The sequence below is a fragment of the Tiliqua scincoides genome, chromosome 8 (assembly GCF_035046505.1).
Source record: "Tiliqua scincoides isolate rTilSci1 chromosome 8, rTilSci1.hap2, whole genome shotgun sequence".
Taxonomy (NCBI): domain Eukaryota; kingdom Metazoa; phylum Chordata; class Lepidosauria; order Squamata; family Scincidae; genus Tiliqua; species Tiliqua scincoides.
Window position 1 is genome coordinate 27,313,201 of NC_089828.1, and position 23,174 is coordinate 27,336,374.

General features: G+C 45.3%; 1 protein-coding gene across 1 annotated transcript; it reads right to left on the bottom strand.

Moving 5' to 3' along the window:
• Nucleotides 1-6,158: 6,158 nt before the first annotated feature.
• Nucleotides 6,159-17,438, bottom strand: CCNB2 (cyclin B2). Its single transcript, XM_066635075.1, has 8 exons — nt 17,214-17,438; nt 16,710-16,841; nt 15,168-15,335; nt 14,840-14,998; nt 13,681-13,917; nt 12,649-12,789; nt 8,088-8,165; nt 6,159-6,893 (listed from the first exon to the last, which is right to left on the bottom strand). The coding sequence occupies exons 2-8, from the start codon at nt 16,812-16,814 to the stop codon at nt 6,771-6,773; spliced, it is 1,011 nt and encodes a 336-aa protein (XP_066491172.1). The 5' UTR covers nt 16,815-16,841; nt 17,214-17,438; the 3' UTR covers nt 6,159-6,770.
• Between the last annotated feature and the right edge of the window lie 5,736 nt (nt 17,439-23,174).

Genomic DNA, 23,174 nt, shown 5'->3' on the forward strand with positions numbered 1-23,174 from the left:
AGCACTATAATTTTCTAGTTGAGGGAAAGGGCTGCTGCCGCTCACTAAATCTATCTACAGACTTTAAAAAAGAAAAAAGATAAGTCAGTATTTCTGACTATTTCTGGCATCCCCTTTTAGCACCCTGCTCTACTCACTCATTAATAGCTACTCACTGACATAAGCACAAGAGCTGTGATCATGAAAAAGCCACCATGACTCTGCGGAAAGCCTGAGGGAGCTGAGCTATGCAGGGGAGGCTGGTGGAGTTTAGAGCAGTACTCCAAACATCTTACTAGGTGGGCAGGACAATGGGCTCTCAAGGTATGCAGGCCTCAAACAAAACAGAACTTCCTACCAAGGAAGGGAGTGATGGCAGAGCCATGCTTGGAAGAGCAGCAGTTAATCCTTTCAGACAATACATGCAATGGTCTTTTTAGAGGAGGGGAAAGCACTGTAAAGGATAAAATCATTTTATTTACTGTACTGTACAAAATTAAATCATACTGGAACAAAAATCATAAAGGGACAGTCTATATTGAGCAGCTGGAGAATAATGAGGAGGGACTTGAAGCAGATCTTCCATCTGCTTCTGTAAGCTCCATTATAAGAATCATTTTTTAGGCACGTGCGGCGGATAAAATATCTTGGAGAAGAAGGATCCAGAAGAGCTACTTCCAGAGCAGGATGCTGACTAGGGGTTATTTGCCGTGGATTGGTCTTTGGTTTACGTCCCTCCCATGGTATATCCTGGCTTTGGAGTCCTTGTTGCTCAAAGCAAGCAGCTTGGGTCTTCGCCACTGCACGAACCGCCCTAGAATTGGCTGGGGCAACAGTGGCTGTGAGGCTTTGGCAGTGCTGGATCAAACGGCCAGGAGGAGGAAGGATCCAGAAGAGCTATTTCCAAATCAGGATGCCAACTTTGGGTTATTCGTTGTGGGTTGGTATTCAGTTTAGGTCCCTTCCAAGGTATATCGTGGCTTTGGATTGGTTGTAGCTCAAAGCAAGGAACTTGTGTCTTCACCACTACAGGAACTGCCTTAGAATTGCCTGGGGAAGCCATGGCTGTGAGACTTGGCCGTGAACGGTATCGCTGGATCAAATCGTCTGGAGGAGGATCCAGGAGAGCTATTTCCAAATCAGGATGCTGATTTTGGGTGATTTGTTGTGGGTTGGTCTTCCGTTTAGGCCTCTTCCACGGTATATCTTGGCTTTGGATTGGTTGTTGCTCACAGCAAGGGGCTTGTGTCTTCACCACTACAGGAACTGCGTTAGAATTGCCTGGGAGAGCCATGGCTTGAAACTTTGCCCTGAACAGCAGCGCTGATTCAAATAGCCTGGAGGAGGAGGATCCAGGAGAACTATTTCCAAATCAGGATACTGACTAGGGGTTATTTGTTGTGGGTTGGACTTTTTTTAGGTTCCTTCCATGGTATATATTGGCTATGGATTGGTTGTTGCTCAAAGCAAGGGGCCTGTGTCTTCACCACTAAAGGAACTGCCTTAGAATTGCCTGGGGGAGACATGGCTGTGAGTCTTGTCCCGGAACATCAGCGCTGTATCAAATGACCTGGAGGAGGATCCAGGAGAGCTATTTCCAAATCAGGATGCTGACTTTGGTTTATTTGTTGTGGGGTGGTCTTTTGATTAGGCCCCTTCCATGGTATATCTTGACTTTGGATTGGTTGTAGCTCAAAGCAAGGGGCTTGTATCTTCACCACTACAGGAACTGCCTTAGAATTGCCTGGGGAAGCCATGTATGTGAGACTTTGCCCTGAACAGCAGCCCTTTATCAAATGCCCTGGAGAAGGAGCCAGGAGAGCTATTTCCAAATCAGGATGCTGACTTTGCGTTATTTGTTGTCCGTTGTTCTTCTGTTTAGGCCCCTTCCATGGTCTATCTTGGCTTTGGATTGGTTGTAGCTTAAAGCAAGGGGCTTGAATCTTCACCACTACAGGAATTGCGTCAGAATTGCCTGGAGGTGCAATGGCTGTGAGACTTTGCCCTGAACAGCAGCCCTTCATCGAATGCCCCGGAGGAGGATCTAGGAGAGCTATTTCCAAATTCAGATGCTGACTTTGGGTTATTTGTTGTGGTTTGGAGTTTTGATTAGGCCCCTCCAATGGTATATCTTGGCTTTGGATTGGTTGTAGCTCAAAGCAAGGGGCTTGTGTCTTCACCACAACAGGAACTGCCTTAGAATTGCCTGGGGGAGACATTGCTGTGAGACTTAGCCCTGGATGGCAGCAGTGAGTAAACTGGCTTGGAGGAGGATTCTGAAGAACTATTTCCAGAGCAGGATGCTTTCGGTTATTTGTTGTGGGTTGCTCTTCCGTTTAGGCCCCTTCCATGGTATACCTTGGCTTTGGATTGGTTGTAGCTCAAAGTAAGGGGTTTGTGTCTTCTCCACTACAGGAACTGTAGAATTGCCCCCTGAGACTTGCCTGAGGGAGCCATGGCTGTGAGACTTGGCCCAGAACAGCATCGCTGGATCAAATGATCAGGAGGAGGATCCAGGAGAGCTAGTTCCCAATCAGGATGCTGACTTTGGGTTCTTTGTTGTGGGTTGGTCTTCCTTTTAGTCCCCTTCCAGGGTAAATCTTGGCTTTGGACTGGTTGTTCCTTAAAGCAAGGGGCTTGTGTCTTCACCACAACAGGAACTGCCCTGGAATTGCCTGGGTGAACCATGGCTGTGAGACTTTGCCCTGAACAGCAGCGCTGGATCAAATGGCCTGGAGGAGGATCCAGGAGAGCTATTTCCAAATCAAAATGCCGACATTGGGTTCTTTGTTGTGGGTTGGTCTTCCATTTAGGCCCCTTCACTGGTATATCTTGGCTTTGGATTGGTTGTAGCTCAAAGCAAGGGGCTTGTCTCTTCACCACTACAGGAACCGCGTTAGAATTGCCTGGGGGCGACATTGCTGTGAGACTTAGCCCTGGATGGCAGTGCTGGATAAAACGGCCTGGAAGAGTTGGAGGATCCAGAAGAGCTACTTCCAGAGCAGGATGCTGGTTTTGGGTTATTTGCTGTGGGTTGGTGTTTTGTTTAGGTCCCTCCCACGGTATTTCCAGGCTTTGCGTTGGTTGTTGCTCACAGCAAGGGGCTTGTCTCTTCACCGCTACAGGAACTGCGTTAGAATTGCCTGGGGGAGACATTGCTGTGAGACTTAGCCCTGGATGGCAGCGCTGGATAAAATGGCCTGGAGGAGTTGGAGGATCCAGGAGAGCTACTTTCAGACCAGGATGCTGGCTTTGGGTTATTTGCTGTGTGTTGGTCTTTTGGTTAGGTCCCTTCCATGGGATATCTTGGCTTTGAATTGGTTGTTGCTCAAAGCAAGGGGCTTGTTTCTTCACCCCTATAAGAACTGCCCTGGAACTGCCTGGGGCAGCAGTGACTGTGAGATGTCGTAGCCCTGCAGGGCAGCATCTGTTCGGTTTCAGCTGTTTTAAGTTGTAGCCTGGGCTTCCTCTGCTCGGCATCATAGCCACCATATGGCAACAGTGAGACCCTGGACTTGGCTCTGAAGTATCCCCATCACGTTTTGCTTGCAGTTCTTCTTTGTGGCCCAAAGCCTGCAAGGAACAGACAATATACCATGTCTCCATGAACACATAAATTTGCCCACCCTCCCAGCAAAGAATACTACAGTACCTGATAAACTGCTCTGCCTGCACAATGTATCAGAACAGTTAAATGTAGCATAATTTTAAGACTACAAATAACAAAGGAAAAACAAATAGTATAAAGACTAAAAACCTAAACTTAGGACTATTGGTATAAATTTTAGTAAATAAAAGCCTAAACCTAAGTTTTAATATCAATAACACAAGTAGGGAAGTAAATTTCAAGCACAGCTGTGTGTCTCCACCTATCACTAATGAAAGCTGAGTTGGAGATGAGTTATCTCCTCTGCCTCCCCTGTTTGTCTGCTGTGGTGGGATTGTTCAACAATACCCCCATTGACTAGCATCATAATGCCTTATAAGGAGCTAGCCTTATATGGTCAAAGAACCTTGAGGGGAGAGAAGTATTTGTCCTGGCCAGAGGGCTTTTGCAGGCTTCTGGTCAACAGGATCCTGGATCAGACTGATCTTTTGGCCCAATTCAGGAAGGCAATTCTTATTTTAGACTTTGTGGTGGTTACCACAGTAGAGCCTCCACATTCAGAGGCAGCATAGCATGATGCTAGGGTCAAAGGCCAGCCTGTCCTCTTCAAGCCCTGCTTGTGGGCTTCTGGATAGCATCCAATCACCCTTAGAGAAAACAGATGGCCCTTTACAAGAATCTAATCCAGTTTGCTGTTCTTTCTCACTCACCCCTCCTCAATATCACCCATTTTTAATAATTTTTTCTCCATGCCAGTTGTTTGAATTGTGTGCTGCTTGAAAACATTTGTGTCTTCACAGTCTATGTGATACAATCCACGTGACTTTGAGAAGGAGCCCTTGCATACTTATTCTCCTAGCCTTTTCATTTTGGGAGAAAGTTTCATGGGGTGGTTTTTTTATAAATCTGGGAGAAGCACTCATGCTTTGGATTAACTATTATTCACTATTGTACTTTCTAAGTAACCCTGCCAGTGTTTCTACAATGATGCAACAGTTACCCATTTTATTTGCTTATCACTAAAGAGATCAGAGCTATATACATGGCTTCTTCCCCAGTGAGATCTCCATGTTCAGGTTAGTCTTCCTTGGGTAGCTCCTTCCTGTAAGGATAAGCAGGCCAAAAGAAAGAGTTCCTGAGGGCGAGTTGCTGCCTGGACTTCCCCCCGTCTGGCCTAGTCTCTCGCCCAAGCAGGACTAGAGTTGGGTCATCTCCCTGTGTATGTGACCAGCTAAAGGTCATCACCTAAGCTAGACAATTGAGTCAGGCTACATTCAACTATACCTCAACAGATACAAACAGCATAGCCAGAGCAGCTACATTAGAACACAAAGTACTTGCTGAAGATAATCCCTCCCTTGCTAGAACATACAAAAGGGAGCAGTGTTATCCTAAACATGGTGCCCCTATTTCAGATTTTTGGGCATAATTCTTAGCCCTTGTTTGTCCATCTTTCTTTTAGCAGCATTCTATATATGCTGTACTAGGGATAGGCTGGTAAGGCTTATGAATAAAGGGCTTTTGTGCCCAAATTCTGCATTTAACAAGGTATCAAAGCATAAATAACATGCAGCTATGTAGTGTTGATATAGTCTGACACAACAGCAATCTACTTCTCTCCTGTTAAGCCCAAATTTTATCAGAGAAACACTGTCTCCCCTCAGTAGCTCTTCAGGGCAACACTCTTTTTCCACTAAGTGACAACTTGATCCAAGTTCAATGGTGGAAGTCACAGCAGATACCCTGAATAATCCCCCACCCAGCCTGTTTTATCTATGCAGTAAGAACCCCAAGCATCCATAGTTCTTGTATAGCCCATGTCAATTTCAGGGATATTAAATGTCACCCTTGTGTTTGGTGTTGTGCCAAGTGTTAGAAAGTGCAGAACACAAAAACCACACCCTCTTAAACACGTACTCAGTGGTCAAGGATCCACCAAGAGCCTGGCCTTTGTGAGCTGCTGGTGGTACTAATTACCAACAATCTCACATCCCCTCTACTGCATGATTGTCTCTCTGCAACTGACTGACAGAAGGTTAGAGGCTCAGGAAGGGTAGGAAATATTCATGGCTAATAATGTCTAGTTGCTGTTCAGGTAATAATTCATGATGCTCTTTATCTCCTAACAGTACAAAAATGGTAGTTGGCTTCAAAACACCCCTAATGAAAATCCTATACAAGGAAGCACTTGAGGGCATTAATGATAAAAGGTGATAAGAAGACCTGTGCAGCCCTACAGTAAATGTTACATTTTTAGAGTTGAGGTTGTAATTGTGACTACTTACTTTCAGTTACCCCTCTGTCACTTGTGGGTAAGAAGCTATACTCTATAAGACAAACACCACATTTATAGGGAAAAGCATTAGAAAACATCCTTTGTTTTATTGTCTACAAACCCAACACACAAAAATCAGCGCTACAGGCATCCCAGCTCCTTGAGATGATTCTCTCAAAGCGAAATAAAACAGAACAGAACAGAGATGGGAAGATGAAAATAGCAAAGTTGCTTCTTTTGTCATCCTGTATGGCTGGCCTTGATTGTGAAATATTAATAAATTGGGCCAGAAGCATAATTCTCCTACAGCAAATCTAAGATAATTCAAACAAGTATCAACAAAAGCGTCTTCAAGTGGAGTGCAAAGAGTCAAAGTAGTCTAGGGAGAACATACACACCCACACTACTCAAACATCCAGCTAAGACAAGAACAGAGCAAAGTCAGAGCTGTGAACACATCACAGCCCATACACTGCAAAGAAAGGCATTATCTTTGACCCATCAGTGTGAGGGAACTTATTAGACTTTCTACTCTGGTGCAAGATTAAGGTAATTTACCGTGCTCTTCACCCTTCCCAATTCCCAAGTGTTCTCAGACTCCCACCTGTCCCACTAATTTTGAGTAATATTTCAAAGGTTCCTGTTCCTATCTTCTCTCAAGGAGGAAGGAAAAATGTTCCCTTTTAGCTGTTAGCCTGGAGAATCATGAAGTGCAAGGTTAATGTGAGTAGACTAGGTATTACCTTTACAAATATGCTCCTGCTCATTTCTCAGAGTGCCTTTAAAAAGGGAGGAGGGCTTCCACAAGATCTTTATTATGTACAAGCATACAGAATATTTAATTGTCTTAAAAAGGCCTCCAAAGGCCACATCCAGAAGGCATCTTTTCCATAAGAATGCAAGCAGTCTTCATGTCAGCTGCCTGGATTCCCCCAGCAGATGTGCTGCAAGGTCTTTAATGTAAGTGCAGTTCAGCTCAGGGATGGTGCTAATCCTCATGAACTTGCTGCTGGAGTACTTGAACTTGATTGCCTGTGGGAGGTTCAAAAGAAGAGACTATAAGTCCTGGCTTGATGCAATAGCCAAATGGATTTTTTCACTCCTGCTTTTGGCCTTAAACAGCTCTTGTTTCTACAGTCGAGAGTGAAATGGACAGAGAAGGGTAGGTAAGCTGGCCCTGAAGGTTTCTACCCCCACCTTTCTTTAGCCAGAAGACAGGAGGCCTTAACAGTACACTTGCATGCACCATTATAAGGCAGTTGGGCACAAAGATATCATGACAAATGCTCATTGGTACCATCAGTGGGAGGTACAGCAGAAAAAACACGTCAGACCACACATGCTTCAAAATCAAATACAGTATTTCAAAGGCAACTGCTTCTAGCAGTTATCAGAGAAGGGTTGCATTCAAAGCTTGCCTTCTCACTTTTTGAAACTGCCCTCTCCCCTAGAATTCCCTCTTCTCCCAAGACAAGAGCAGCAGCAACCACCATCTCTCCCCCCACCCTCACGCAGTCCACAGGACTCAGGAGCCCTAAAAACTAAATTCCCAATGGTCCTTGCATCTGGGACATCTACCATCGTACTCTAGAACTCTGAAGAGAATGAGCATCGTCCAGATCAGAGGTGTCAAACTAATTCCATACAGCAGGCCAAACAGCATTCATGGCACCTGCTGAGAGCCAGTAGTGTCATTAAACAGGTGATGACCAGAAATAAACACTTGTTTTTCCACTTAGGAACCCATTAGCTGCAAATGACAAGAGAAAATATGCAAATCTTGATCATATTTTCAAGATTTGGCCACCCTTTCAGCAGCGCTGCTTCTGTCAAGGCATCACTTCACAGCTCCACAACTAACAGGTGGTCTGCAAAGTGACACCTCATCAGAAGCAGTGCTGTTGAAAGGGCAGTCTGTGATAATTAGGCTCTCCCAGCAACACTCTTTCAGCAGTACTGCTACTACCCATAAGTCACTTCACAGCTGGCAGCTGAAAGCAAGTGATGGTGGTGCTGGCACAGCCCAATTAGCACAGGGGCTGGATAAAGAGCTTCCTTAGGCCAGATTCAGCCTGTGGGACTTATGTTTGACACGCTTGTTCCAGAACTTCTGAAGTGCCATATGATCCCTCTGGATGACATTAGTCATCCATAGCAACATCTGGGGACATTTGTGCCGGGGAAGATACTTACAATATATTTTGTTAGATTCTTATTGACTCTCACCACATTCTTGGCCATGTGTTGCATGACTGGGGTAAGATTCTCTTCTTCATATCCAGTGTAATAACTCAGCTTGAGGTTCTACAAGAGGGAAACAAAACTCAGAAGCCTTCAAAACTGGCAAGGAGCTGCTGCTCAGACTAGGGTATTGCTAGGGTTTGCATCACCCAGTACAAGATCTCATTGCATCACCCCCGTGATGGACCTCCTCCTGTACCGGACCATACAGAATTACAGTATGGATTATATGCACAACCTAAATGCAGTGGCATCACTAGGATTGGTGTAACCGCCATTAACTTTATTTATTTAAATATTTAACAGTACAGGTCACCCAACAAATCAGTAACCAACAAAAAACCAGTGGCCAACGTGATGGCACTTACAACTAAACAGTTCTAGAATTAACTCTCATACATGGAAATAAGAGCTGACTCATACTAACACCTTGCTGGTTCCCTGCTGTGTCATAACACCACCTCGTTGGCTTTCAGTCTCATTGGTGAGTTTTGAGTTAAAGAAATCCACTTTTTGTTACATAAGGCAGTTGCGTTTTTTCTGGTTATTCGTTTCGTATCTTTTGATAGAATATAGATATTTCAACATGGTTTGTTTCTTAACATTCTGCACTGAATAATATAACACGATGGTATTATTTGAAAATACCAAAATTTCACAATTTTGGCCAGTAGTGGTGTTACCCCCCCCCAAGTGCCATCACCCAGTGAGGTCCACACCCTCTGCACCCAACTAGTGACCCCACTACTCCTACTTGCTTGGTCTCCTATGACAAGTGAGAATCCCAGCCATGCAGGAATGCTTTTGTAAAAAGCTGGAAGAAACATCAGTGTGCCACTGTAGCTGTGTGTGGGCAGGCTGGCTGAAAAATCTGAATTTGCAAATCTCATTCAAAATAAGTCAGTCATTCATTTCCGGTCAGGCTCTCAGAACAAGGCACTTGGATGCAGCCACTTTACTGAAGCTAAGAAGGTCTAGGTATAGTCTTGATAGGAGACCACCCAGGAAAACCATGCAAGGAAGCTTTGAATTCTCTGATGGAGGAATGCAGGATATGAATGAATGAATAAGTAAATAGCTACAGTTCTAATGAACGTTTTAGCATAGATCCATTTCACTGCATTTTCCCAAAGCCCATTCTGAAATGTGACATTTGTGGCTCAGTAAGATTGCTCTGGAACAGAGTTGCCCAGTTCCTCTGTCTTCTGTCCCATGATAGGGCTTGTCCTCACATTTGATATGCTATCAGCCAGGGTAACCAGACATCTGCTTTTTCCAGGACACATCCTCTTTTTAGCCTTGTGTCCTGGAAAAGAACTTAAATGTTCTCCTTTTCCCTGTAAGTGGCCCCTCCAGGCAGCACATAGCCTTCTTGTAATTAATAACTTGCATGCAAAAAATTATATGTAATATAGTTTAAAATTTAATAATAAGTAATAATACTTATTCTCTTCCTTGATGGAGGGGACGTTACCACTCACTTTGAAACGGGCAGTGGTTCGCCCCCTCCTGAAGAAGCCCTCTCTGGATTCTACTGTGTTAGACAACTACTGGCCAGTCTCCAACATCCCATTTCTGGGCAAGGTAACTGAGTGGTGGCGTCCCAACTCCAGAGGGTCTTGGATGAAGCGGATTATCTGGATCCTTTTCAATCTGGTTTCAGGCCGGGCTTTGGGATGGAAACTGCCTTGGTCACCTTGGTGGATGACCTACACCGGGGACTGGACAGGGGGAGTGCGTCCCTGTTGGTCCCGCTGGACCTCTCAGCGGCTTTCGATACCATCGACCATGGTATCCTTCTGGGCCGATTGGCCGAGTTGGAGGCACTGTTTTGCGGTGGTTCCGCTTCTACTTGGAGGATCGGTCCCAGATGGTGGTGCTGGGGGATGCCTGTTCGACACCCTGGCCCTTGAGGTGCGGGGTGCCACAGGGCTCAATTCTGTCCCCCATGCTATTTAACATCTACATGAAACCGCTCGGACAGGTCATCTAGGGGTTTGAAGTGGGGTGCCATCAATATGCCGATGACACCCAGCTCTATCTCTCCTTTCCTCCAGACACCAGGGTGGCGGTTGAGGGCCTGGAGCGCTGTCTGGAGGCAGTGAGGATCTGGATGGGGGCTAACAAGCTGAAATTAAATCCAGATAAGACAGAGGCTCTCCTGGTTCGGAAATCCTCGATGCAGGTGCTGGACTATCGGCTTGTGCTGAATGGGGTTGCACTCCCCCTGAAGGAGCAGGTTCGCAGCTTGGGGGTCCACCTGGACTCGCAGCTGCTCCTTGATTTCCAGGTGGCGGCTGTGGGTATGGGGGCCTTCGCTCAGCTTTGGCTGGTGCGCCGGCTGCGGCCGTACTTGGATCGTGCAGACCTGGCCATGGTGATCCATGCCTCGGTGACATTGAGGTTAGATTACTGTAACGCGCTCTGTGTGGGGCTGTCCTTGAAGACGGTTCGGAAACTGCAACTAGTGCAGAATGCGGTGGCCTGTGTGGTTACTGGAGGTAGGCGGTTCGACCCTGTCAGTCTGCTTCTCCAGCGGCTGCATTGGCTGCCCATTTGTTTCCGGGCCCAATTCAAGGTGCTGGTTTTGACCTTTAAAGCCCTATACTGCTCTGGGCCAGGGTATCTTAGAGATCGCCTACTCCCGTACAATCCGGCTTGTCCTCTTAGGTCATCAGAGAAGGCCTTTTTACGAGTGCCACCGCCTAGGGAGGTACGTGGGGTGGTGGCAAGAAATAGGGCCTTCTCAGTAGTGGCACCAACGCTATGGAACTCCCTTCCCCTTGACTTAAGAATGGCTCCCTCTCTTGAGACTTTTCGGCAAGGCCTGAAAACCCTTCTGTTTAAACAAGCCTTCTGAGTTCTTGGCCTTTTTAACATCTTTTATATTTTTTACAGGCCTGATTCTTTTATGATTTGCTGCTGCTCTATGCTCTTTTTACCGGACTATTTTTTATCTGACTACTGTTTTTATGATATGTGTTAATATGTTTTTATTTGTTTTAAATTATGTTTTTAATCTGTTTTAACCTGTTGTAAGCCACCTTGAGTCCCTTTGGGGAGAAAGGCGGGGTAAAAATAAAGTTATTATTATTATTATTATTGCTTAAATTTACCCCATGAAATCAGTATTTCATGTGGTTTTTAGTTTTTAGTTTTACTTTGTTTTTAGTTTTACTTTGTCATGTCCTACACTTTTGAGTGTTTTTAGTTTTACTTTGTCATGTCCTACATTTTTCTTGGATGTCCTGCATTTTGGGGTGCCTTGCCCTCTTTGATATTTAGATCTGGTCACCCTGCTTCTGCTGACATCAAAGGAGTTTCTGCTACTCCATTATAATTCTATCCTTAATAAGTCATTAGCAACCAGCTGCTTTGTGCTCAGTTTCATAAAAAAGGGGGCGCAACATATGGTGCCTCTTAGGAACCATCAGCCACAAGCATAAGGCTCCCAAGTCATCAACTGGCAAAGTTTGCCCAATCTTCCTTGCTTGTTGGAATGGCCAGCTACTAGTGGGCCAGGCCTCACTGTGCAAGTGCAGACTGTAAACTGTTATCTGCATGAGATACAAGACTGCATTTTCACTTGAGGAATCATGTCTTTGTGTGGTCACAGCTGACCACAAAATAACCACAGTTGGTCCCAAACATAAGACATTCCCAACTTCTTCATCAAGGAAAGCTGGATTCTGTAGCTCACAAAAGCAAACCACATGGCATTTCCTTCGTTTGACCCATTTCAGAGTGGTCTCCTTAACTGGTAAGAGTTAGGTTGGAAACTCTCCTCTAGGGACAGGGACCAACCTTTGGTGCTCATTACATTCTAAAATACCACACCCACCAATGGCTCTAGCAATCAGTATCTCTGTTTTTCATGGGGTAAGGCAAAGGACTCCACGCAGGGCACTGGAGTCCCCATGAGTACCAGAGTACCCAATTTGTCCAGAGACATCCTTTGGGCTTCTGCAATTTCAACAGGCCATGCACTTTCTGAGGACTTGTGGCAGCCTTGAAAGATGCTTGCTTAGAAGCCACACTAGACACAAGAAGCAAACACTTTCAGGAGGAGAAATTTGACACAAAGTACCAGCTTGTACTAATTTAATGCTGGCATGGAGAAGCAGAGCACCCTTGCAATGAGACTAGAAGGGTCTACTAAATTAAACAAAATATATATTTTTAATTAAACAAAATAGGTTTTTTTAAAAATCACATTGTTGGCCCGATACGGTTTTCTTAACACTAAATAGCAGGTGAGCCCACCACCATGCAGACTTGGATCAAACGGGCTAAACAATTAAATCTTCCCATTTCATTATCTTGCTCCAGACTCCCTCATGCCATCCTTCAGGATTTACCCCTCCAAAATCCATATATACTAAACCGAACCAAAGTCATGAAGTATATACCATTCCCCCCCCCCCCACAGTTACTTCTTCTAAATGGACTTATCCATAGGAATTGCCGATGGGAGGAAATATGTGATGACATGACTACAAGAAGCCTTGTGTCCACTTTCACCATCTTGCACTCAGCCAAGACTTACCCAGCAGCCCTGCAAAAAGACTTTTTGAGACAGGCAGAGCGCTGCAGCAGCAATCTCTGAGGGATTATAATGCACCATATCGTAATCAACAAGAGTCAGTTCCATGAGGTATTTTGCCAACATATAGGGTTCAGCAGTTGCCTGGCAACACAAGAAATCATTTTCAAGGACACAGTTCTCTGCCCATAAGTTTACAAATGTTTAAATCTCTATGCTCAGAGAAGATAATATATCCCACATGTTCCTCCAAATAGAATGCTCAAGCTGGCTCAGAACATATAGAAAACAGTTTTCTAAGCCCCAAAACAGAATACAAAGTGCAATTATAAAAAGTCATAAAGAATAAAATGCAACGCACATTAACACAACCACAAAACCTCAAAGCAACTCATTTAGAGAAAAGGCCAGGTAGTCATTGCTGGAAGGCTAACAAGGAGAAGGCAGTTCTTAAGATATTTCTGCCCAACATTCCATATATGCAACAGGGACCAAATGTGTACACCTGTGGGCCAGGCAGAAATGGGTTAATTCAATTTATCCCAGCCTTTTTTCCCCACTGGGGCTTGTATCAGAACCCAAGCAGTAAGAGGGAACAATTTTCTTCCAGCTGTTGTACACCTCTCTTGGTTTCATTTCCTTGTCGTCTCCAAGAGTCCATGTCCACTTTTGTATTAGAACAAGTTTGCCTACTGATCTTCTGCTACCAGCTAGCAGTCATACGGCTCATGCATCCCCTTTTCTTCAACTATTCTCCCCCAACCCATCTGCCTTATTTCAGCTTTGGCACAGTTTTGGTACTAAAAACAGCAGCAAGAGCCTGCTCGCACACAGCTCCTCTGCTCACATTACCCAGTGCAGAAGACACTATTTTCTGACTGCAGGATCAACGTACATGCCAGTCCAGAAATCTAGGTCTTCAGCAAGCACAGCTCAAACATTTCATTTTGAGACCTTGGTTTCCAAGATTCTACATCTGCATAAGACTCTGCATCAGATTCCATCCAGACCCCAAGGGCTGGACTATGGACCTACCTTGCAAACTTTGGCTGCTCTCCTGAGAAAGTGAAGCGGTACCGGTCGGCCCAGGAAAAAGTCAAGCTCCTTAAGAATCTTCTGCTCCATCACCCTAATCTGAGCTGAAGTATACGCTGTGTCAGTGATGTAGACAAAGTCTACAATACTGGGTGCATGGATCTCTTCATATTTGGCAGCCAAAAGCATGGCAGTAACACCAACCAACTGGAGCTCCTTACGGGAGACGGGCTGAGCCTGGTTCAGACAAAAAAAGATTGGTCGTATCACACAAGTGCCAAACACTGGCTTATTTCTCAGTGTAGTACCTTAACGTGCTTTCAAGAAGCAACAAAATATTACACATGTCAGCTCCTGTGACTTCAGAGTCTTAGGATATTTTTGGTTTCCAGCTTGAGGACGTGTTTCACAATCAATGCAGAGGGAGGCTTTCCTTGCCACAGTTGACCAACTGCCAAATTTGGAAATGGTACACAATGCCAGCCTGGACTTTGCAAGTTCCAACTCTTAGCTCCACTTTGAAAAAAACAGAATCTCTAGTTTCAATAATACGAAGGAGCTTTGTACTCCCTGTGGTACCATTTCCAAAGCACTGGGAAGAACCCAATCTAAGTTGGTCATAGCTCAGCAGAAGAGCACCTGATGTGCACACCAAGTATTCCAGGTTCAATCCCCAGCACCTCAAATTAGGGCTTGGACAGACCTCCTCCCAACTGAAACCCTATGGAGCCACCTGCCAATCAGCAGTCAAAATACTGAACTGGGTGGACCAGTGGACTGACTTAACTGGAAGACACTTCCAGTTCTTATACTGTATGCTCTTTGTCCCTTTGGTTCCAGTGCTTCAGTCTCTCTCCCCCCCCCCAATCATTTCCATATCAGCCACCCTCAAAGAGCTCTCATTATCCGAGGAGGAACCTCCTTACAAGCGCTAGCTTCCAACAGCCAGCTGAAGGCAATACTCCCTTTCTCTCTCCTTTTTACCACCATCTAGACTGGAGGCCCCTCAGGGCAGGGATTTGTCTTTTTCCACTTGATATGCACCACCATGTGCACTGATGGTGCAATATAACACTAATATAAATGAAAACCTTTGTGCTCAAGAAAGGAGGCACAAAGATTATTTAGTGTGCAGTTCTGCAGCATTCCTGTAGCTTACTTGTAAGTAGCGATCCATGATTGCCACACACATGTAGAGAGTTTCCTGCAAGAGATGGAACCTTGTATGGACCTGGACCAGCCAGTCCACGAGAGTAGCGCGCATTCTCCCGTTGAGTTCTACACCATCAAGATAGAAGGGGAACACACGCTGCTGTACCTGTTAGAGAGACCCAGCTTATTCAGAAGTTTTAGAAGGACTCCTGGTCCAGATCAAGCAGAATGCAAGGCCACATCTAGACAAACACCCATTTTCTGACCACAGCCAACGTATGCTATCCACCAAGTTGCGAGAAGTGGGGTGATGGTGGTGCTTTACCCAAACACACCTCAAGTTGTCTCAGATACCAATAGATATCCTTTACGTAGCCACTACACAGCTGAGGATCCTCCCAGTCATCAGCATCAACATCTTCTATGTCCTTTCTCAGCATCTCTGAGAAGGCTTGGCACAAATCCACTTCCATAGGCACATCCATAGAGGTGATTACAGAATCCTAGTAAAGAGACAAATCTGATAACAGGAGTGATTCAGTGTAAAAATTAAGAGGGTGGCTAGGGCTCTTTTAAGGTATGCTTGGTGGGTGTGTGGCAAAGGTAGGAAGCTCAGGCCATTTGCTTCCTTATTCCTCTTCCACATTTTTATACCACCCTTCCTCCAAGGATGGAAGCTCAGGGTCCTGTACATAGTTCCTCCCTCCTCACAACAACCCTAGAAGTAGATGAAGCTAAGAGATGGTGACTGTCCCAAGGTCACTCAGGAAGCTTCATGGCTGAGCAGGGATTTGAAGTTGGATCTTGCAGGTCTAAGTCCAGCTCCCAAACCACTATAGCATCCTGGCTGCGCTACTCTTATTGTCTAACCTCGCAATCACCTTGCAAAGTAGATTACACTTACTCAAGGGCATACAATGAGCCTCGTGACTCAGCAAGGGTCTGAATTCCTATCAGGGCAACTGGAGTCATCCTTACGGGTCTTGAACCAATGAGGACAAAAAAGCTGGTAGCTAGGCTGTTTAAGCCACAGTTGCTTAGGTCTCACACTTGAATACCACTTAGGATGCACAGGTCTCTCCCCCAGACAAGAAAGAAAAGAAAAAAGATAGTATTTGGAGCAGTTGTGGGCTGATGCTGGTGGAACCAGAAAGAAAGGAAGTCATAAGGAAGCAAGATCAAAGAAATGTGAACCTGGAACTACACCCGTGCATTAGAGGACAACTAAGGGAACAAAGACTAAAGCAGCTCGCAAGGAGAAACAAATTCACCCCATGGAAAGCCATGGGCAGGGCTGCTTGTCTTCTGTATGAGACAATTTCTCTAAATCTGTAAATGCAGTGACTCCTGTTTATACTGCAAAAATAATTCAGGGCAGGGAGAAGAGATGCATGCTATGCTAGAGACACAGCCACCCTTCAGGGAAGATCCACACTTCCAGGAAGGATTTGACTGCCTCTCTCAAACAACAGCCTGCTCATATCCACACCACACAATAAAATACACACCTCTGACATTGGGGAGAGACTTTCAGAAGCTGCTTCCAGTAGTAAAAGAGGCAAATTAATTCCCACCAAACATACACAAGCCTCAGGTATCCCCAAGGGAGCTTGCTACATTGCTACATTGATGGCACCGGTGTCAGGAATTTGGCAGTGGCTTAGCTTGTTCTCTGTTGCATTACCAAGCAAGCACCTTTGGAAGACTTGCATCTCTTACCCAAGACCAGGATGTTTGTGTCTCACTGTTGCATTTGTTAAGCTGTTACCTCTCTCCTCTGTTCCTTGGGGATTCTCTGATTTCTACCAAGGGAAGACAGACCAACTTATAGAGCTCAAAAACAGGCTTCCTGTAGAAGTGACAAGATACGTGTTTACCTTGGCTCCCTTGGGTCTTCTGGCCATTGCTATTTTGTTGCTTATTTCTCCCAAGGGATCCCTCATGCCATTCAACTGGCTGCAAGCTTTTCCCTGATCCACCATCACTCCAGTCTTCACATGATTTGAAATCTGAAAAAGACAACAAAGGCTGTTCTTCTCAAAGTGTACCTTCTGCACCATAAAAGCTTATTTCTTAGGGCAGTGCTTCTCAGACTTTTAGCACCGGGATCCACTTTTTAGATTGAGAATCTGTCAGGACCCACCAGAAGTGATCATGACCTGAAGTAACGTCATCCAGCAGGAAAATTTTTAACAATTCTAGGCTGCAATCCTAGCCACACTTAGCCAAGAATAAGTCCCATTTACTATCTTTGTTAAAAGCAGACACAATAACCTGTTAAAAGTACAGATGTGTAACCTTTCTCCCAATGCAGTCACATCCCATGGTAGCATCCAGTCTAATAAATCAAAAATAAAATATTGAAATGAATGGGGACCCACCTGAAATTGGCTCGTTAACCACCTAGTGGGTCCCGACCCACAGTTTGAGAAACACTGACTTAGGGGGCATATTTTATAATCCCAAAAGGCGGTGCTTTGTGTGTTTATGCATATTTTACACCCAAAAAAGTGGCACGTGTTTTTGTGTCTGTGTGTTTAAAAAACCCCACAGTTCCAGCTGTGGCTCCCTCAGAGACCACACAGGGCGCCTGACCCACCAGCCAACGACCCCCATAAGAGAGTAGCTGGGTGGGGAGCCCTCAGTGAATGAGCCCCCAGAGCCTCCACAGGACCGAGAGAGCTGAATTAGCCCTCAAGGGGCGACTGCCAAGAGGCGAGGCGGCTCCCCTCACAGACAGACACTCCACAGCCCTTCCTCTCCCCTTTTAAGCCAGATACACGCGAGAAGCGCCATTCAGACGTTCAGCTGAGAGGCAACCGGGGTCGGGAGTCACGGGGGTGAGGTGACCGCTTCCAACAAGCAGCCTGCAGAGCGCCCCACCCCATTCAGCCCAGCCGCAGAAGCCCCGCCTCCTCAACTCACTCACCAGCCCGCCTCGCACATGCGCCATGACAACCATGCGAGACGCTTCAAGCACTCCGCCTTTGTAACTTTGCCCACGGCTGCAGCCTTCAAAAGTGCCGCCAGCCGCGTCGCCATTGGCTCTCCCGGTAGCAGGACGTCCGCTCGATTGGTCGCTGCTCTCTAGTCCCGCCCCTCACGCTGCCATAGCGATGACGATAGTCCCGCCCCTGAGGGAGAGCGTGAGGGCAATCTTTGAAGCATCGCGACGATATCATTGAGTTCACGCAAAGCCTCTTGGGAGTTGTTGTTCTACTGTGGAAGAGAACTCACCAGTGTCTCAATAACCAGTGTGCTCGAAGGCCGGGTGGATCCAGTGTTTGTGTTGGGAGGGCCATGAGCACTACCTTCTCCAGAGCCCAGGTCCACCAGGCGGGTAGACCTGGGCTCCCAGTTGAACTTTGGCCTCCGTGGCCAGGGGTTGCTGGGTAGGTAGACCTGGGCTCCCACCTGGGACTTCTGGGTAGACCTGGGCTCCCATTCCAACCCTGCCCTCTGGAGCTGCCTCTTCCAGGAGGGTAGACCTGGGCTCCCAGTTGAACTTGGGACCTCTGTGGCCAGGGTTTGCTGGGCAGGAAGATCTGGGCTCCTGCCTGGTAGACCTGGGCTCGCACTCCAAATGCCCTCTGGAGCAGCCACTTCCAGGTGGATAGACCTGGGCTCCCAGTTGAACTTGGGCCTCTGTGGCCAGGGGTTGCTGGGCAGGTAGACCTGGGCTCCCGTTCCAACTTTGCCCTCTGGAGCTGCCTCTTCCAGGCGAGTTGACCTTGGTTCCCAGTTGAACTTGGGCCTCTGTGGCCAGGAGTTACTGGGCAGGCAGACTTGGGCTCCTGCCCAGACCTAATTTGCTGGGTAGACCTGGGCTTCCATTTCAACTGTGCCCTCTCAAGCTGCCTCTTCCAGGCAAGTAGACCTGGGCTCCCACCTAGACTTGAGCCCAGATCTGCCTTCTGGGTAGACCTGGCCTCCCATTCTCACCCTGCCCTCTGGAGCTACCTCTTCCAGGCAGGTGGACCTGGGCTCCAACTTAGGCCTCTGTGGCCAAGATTTGCTGGGCATGTAGACCTGGGCTCCCATTCCAACCCTGCCCTCTGGAGCTGCCATTTCCAGGTGGGTAGACCTGGACTTCCGGTTGACCAGGGCCTCTGTAGCCAAGGTTTGCTGGGCAGGTAGATCTGGGCTTCTGCTGGACATGGAGCCCAGATCTACCTGCCAGATAGACCTGGGCTCCCGTTCCAACTGCCCTCTGGAGCTGGCTGCCCTCTGGCACTGCCTCTTCCAGGTGGATAGACCTGGGCTTTCAGTTGAACTTGGGCATCTATAGCCAGGGTTTGCTGGGCAGGTAAACATGAGCTCCTGCCTGTAAGTGCAGTTGCTTACTGCACTTCCTATCAAAGTACCTTCCTTCACACTTTTAAAGTTACAGGCACTGTGTGGAAGGACAGAGGTAAACTTCTTATCTCTTACCTTATACATTTCCAGTTTTAGATTAGCAAAAGAAATTTCTCAGGAGCAAGTACCTGAGTAAATTAACATTTGTTGAACTGAAGACACTATCTAAAAGGCAAAAATAAAATACAAGACTTTTCCATTTGCAAACTAATGTACTATTTTTTGGTTACAAAAAAAAAAAGATTCATTTTGATAGTGGAATTTTAAAAGTTTAAAGCATGTTATTTGATGCATACTGTTGCATTATGGACAAGCTCAATAGATTCAGCCAGTGCTTAAGGTAATCTATCCAAGCTAGAAAAGCGCATCAGGTGGAGAAATCTTTCCCTCCCAAAGCTTTTTTAACTTACTAAAACAGAAACCAGACTGCAATTCCTCCTGCCTCACCCCATCAAAATAATTATCTGTACCAGAACTGTAAATACAGGGCAAGTCATAATGGTCTCCAGGATTTTGGCAAGCCATAAAACCATGATGTATCATGGTGCATGGTGATAGAAAGTCTCCAAGTTTTGTATGCACGCACAGTAGGCAATTGGTGCCTCCTTGGCTGGTAGGGGGAGTTTCCGTCAGTCAGATGGCATCAGATGCGGAGACGGCTTATTGCATTTTGGAGTATACGAAAGCAGAGTTCATTATCATGGTTCAACAGCACTTTCGTGCTCAGTTTTTTCAGGGGCTATGTTATGAACAAGGTGTTTGTTTTGCCCCTGCCCTGAGATTTAATGGAATTGAAACAATGCATTACCATGGCTGTAACAGAGGTGGACCAGGCAATGCTGGTGAGAGTATGGGCCAAATTGGTTACAGGATAGACATTTGCCATGTCACAAAGAACGGACACCTTCCAGCATTTGAAAGGTTTGTTAAAAAAAACAAAAAACTTTGAACATCTCTTTCGCTTGCCATTAACTATGCTACTCTATTGCTTTCTATTATGATGTAGTGGTACTCTAAAATCTCAGAGGCCATTATGACTTTCCCTGTACAAGTAAACCCCATGGGGCTCCCCAGATGAGCACAAAACACTCCAGTCTTTATTCAAGTAGTGATCCATGCTTTTTTTGTAGATTCCCATCATGCAGAGGGAACGCTTATTCCTAATAGGTTTGCTAAGTTGGAGCCTAGAGCTCCTCTCTGTCTCTTGCAAGAGTTCCATACCATAGGAGGAAGTGTAGCCATAAAACCATTGCTAGAGCAAGTAGGACTCTTGTTCAGCACGACAGTGGACCAGGCAGGTAGTGATGTGATGCAGGTAGGCAAGGCAGTCTAGGGTGGAGAGGAATATAACTACGGCAGTGTTAAATTGAGACTGGCAGGATCTTCACCTTGCCACCTGCCAGCCGTACTTGACATTTACTTTCAAGAGATTAACACTTCAGTTTTTTCCTCCTGCATGATTTTGCAGCTTGTGGATGTTTAACAGCTCTGTGGTCTTTAAAACATCATGAGACCATTTTAGAAACTGCCATTTCCCCAGGAGAGCCTCCCCCCAAAGTGGCAATTGCTTAAAGTGCATTTTTTAAAGCCTTTCAAGAAGCAGGAAACCACATTTCTATAAAATCATTTGCATTTCTGGAGTGAGGAATTCAGTCTTGCTGGCTTTTGGAAGTTAATAGACTCCCACTTCATAGTAGCCACTACATAAAAATCAAACTTATTTTATTATTTTGCTTTCCTTTTTGTTGCTACTGGAAGTAATTTGGCCATATGTCAGCTTCGTAAACAGCACTGGAGATCAAACAAGGAAAATGTCCTCTTAAATTCTCATTCAAACTTGTCTTAGAATGTATTACATATCTATAGTCAGTGCTGTAACTGAAATAAATGCATGTTCTTGCCCTGTGCACTTTACCCCCTTTCCTCCTTTATTTCCATCATCTGCCTTGTACAATGGACAATATTTTCTAGCTTATAAGACACTTGAGAAAGGAGCTGTCCTTGTGTACTTTGTGAAATGCCTTATCCATAAATAGAACTATATAAACAATAGATTCCTTGCTTTAATAACAATGCGTGATAAATACTGGTCATTTCATCACACAAAAATGCCATTCAGCCAGAATCAGAGAGATCCAAGTTCAAATTCCCACTCAGCCATTAAGCTAACTGGATAACCTTAAGCCAGTAACTCTCCCTTCACTTATCCTACTTATATTATTGTGAGAATAAAATGGGGAAAGGAAAAACCTGGTATGTCATCCTGAGCTACATGAAGGAAGGACAGAAAATAAATGTAATTAATAGACCAAGACAGAGTGAAAACTAAACATTTTTGTTCATTTCTATGTGACAAATCCCAATTTTAAAACTGTCAGATTGAAAAGCTAAATTCAGTGGAATTAAAACTTGTTTTCCTTGAGAAGCTGATTTTTTCCTCCTCCTATCACCATGTCACAAAATAGCATTTGAAACCCTTCCTTAATTTCAAAAGCAGTTTGCCATGTAGCATATAGGGAGCTGTTTGAGGGCAAAATATCAAAATCAAACATAATACTGTTCCTTCAGGTAGTAGGAATTCATTCCATCGTTCTTTGAATCCTGGCTTAAACATATTGACAGTCATACATTACTGTATCTAAGCTTAAGTATAGGCCTGTTCCCATGTTAGGCAGTCAGGAACAGAATAGCTGTTCCTGCAAACCCATATTAATAAAGGTGCCCAGATTAATTTTTACACATCAAATTCTTGTACACTGGGACACAGATTGTATCTATATTGAAATTAAAACATCTGAATAACTGTATCCAGATACAGATTGATTCTCCCTGGGAAACACAGATGTACCCAGGTACAGCTTAATGTCTAAACAGCCCTTATGTAAACATTAAATAAGTGCACATGCTTGCCCAGTTTATTCTTGCTTCCTTTTCCTCAGTTGTCTCACTTCTGATGATTGTACACTGCAAGTCCATTGGTGCTATTGAAATAACCTTACAGAAATTGTTTACAGGTTTCTGCTCCTCTTACTGGTGTGATAAATCCCTTCCTTGTCATATCTTAGCACAAGTAGCCCCAAGTTTACTTTTATCAGCAAATATTAGGCTTCCTGAAAAGGTTCTAACAGGAAAGCCACTTGAAACAGCCTTTCCTGTTCAGAGAAGAGCACAGGTATGAACAGATCACAAAAAGGAACACTGCATTGCTTATAACTGAAGATGTTCCGCACACAGTTTCTCCACAAAGAAACTAGTGCACATAGTCAAGCGGAGCAGATGTCTTAATGGAAGAGTTTTACCATTTCCCCATCAGGGAAGTGGTACTGTAAAACAGTATGGTAACCTGACAGAAAGATGTGTAGAGGCTATGCAACATACTGGATAAGAGGGCTTTGTGTGTGTACCTGAAAGCCAACTGAAAAACTAGCTATGAAAGTAAAAAGTATTCTCTTAGCTGTAGCCGACTAGCATGAATTTGGAATATGAAAACATATTATAAATAAATATTGGCAAATTGGGAGGAGGGATAAGAGACACCGATGACCCAAGGTGTACTGGTGCCCAAGATGGAAACCTGAATAGTACCATGCAGACTAACAGGAGGCACAATCTATTCTACAGGGAACAGAGCAGTGTCAGAGGTTAGCACCTGACTAGGCCTACCCAAGCCTGGTGGAAGCAGTAGCAATCAATGCAGTATTAGACAGCAGGTACTCCACAAAGAAACTAGTGCAGGACTGCGCAAAGAGCAGTCTTGCATAGCTTCTATTTACTGAGATTTGTCTAGAACTTTCCAGTGGTTTGTGTTTCCCCCTCCCAGTTTCCCCCCCCCCCCAGTTTAATTGCATCCCACTCTAAGATCCTTCGCACAGCTCAACATCTTCCCCTTGAGATGGCTGTCTCACTGCAAGGCAGCCACTCCATGATGTTGTTCTAGCTTCTAAAAGGATTTCAGGCCGATTTTAAGAAACACCACAAGAGACTGG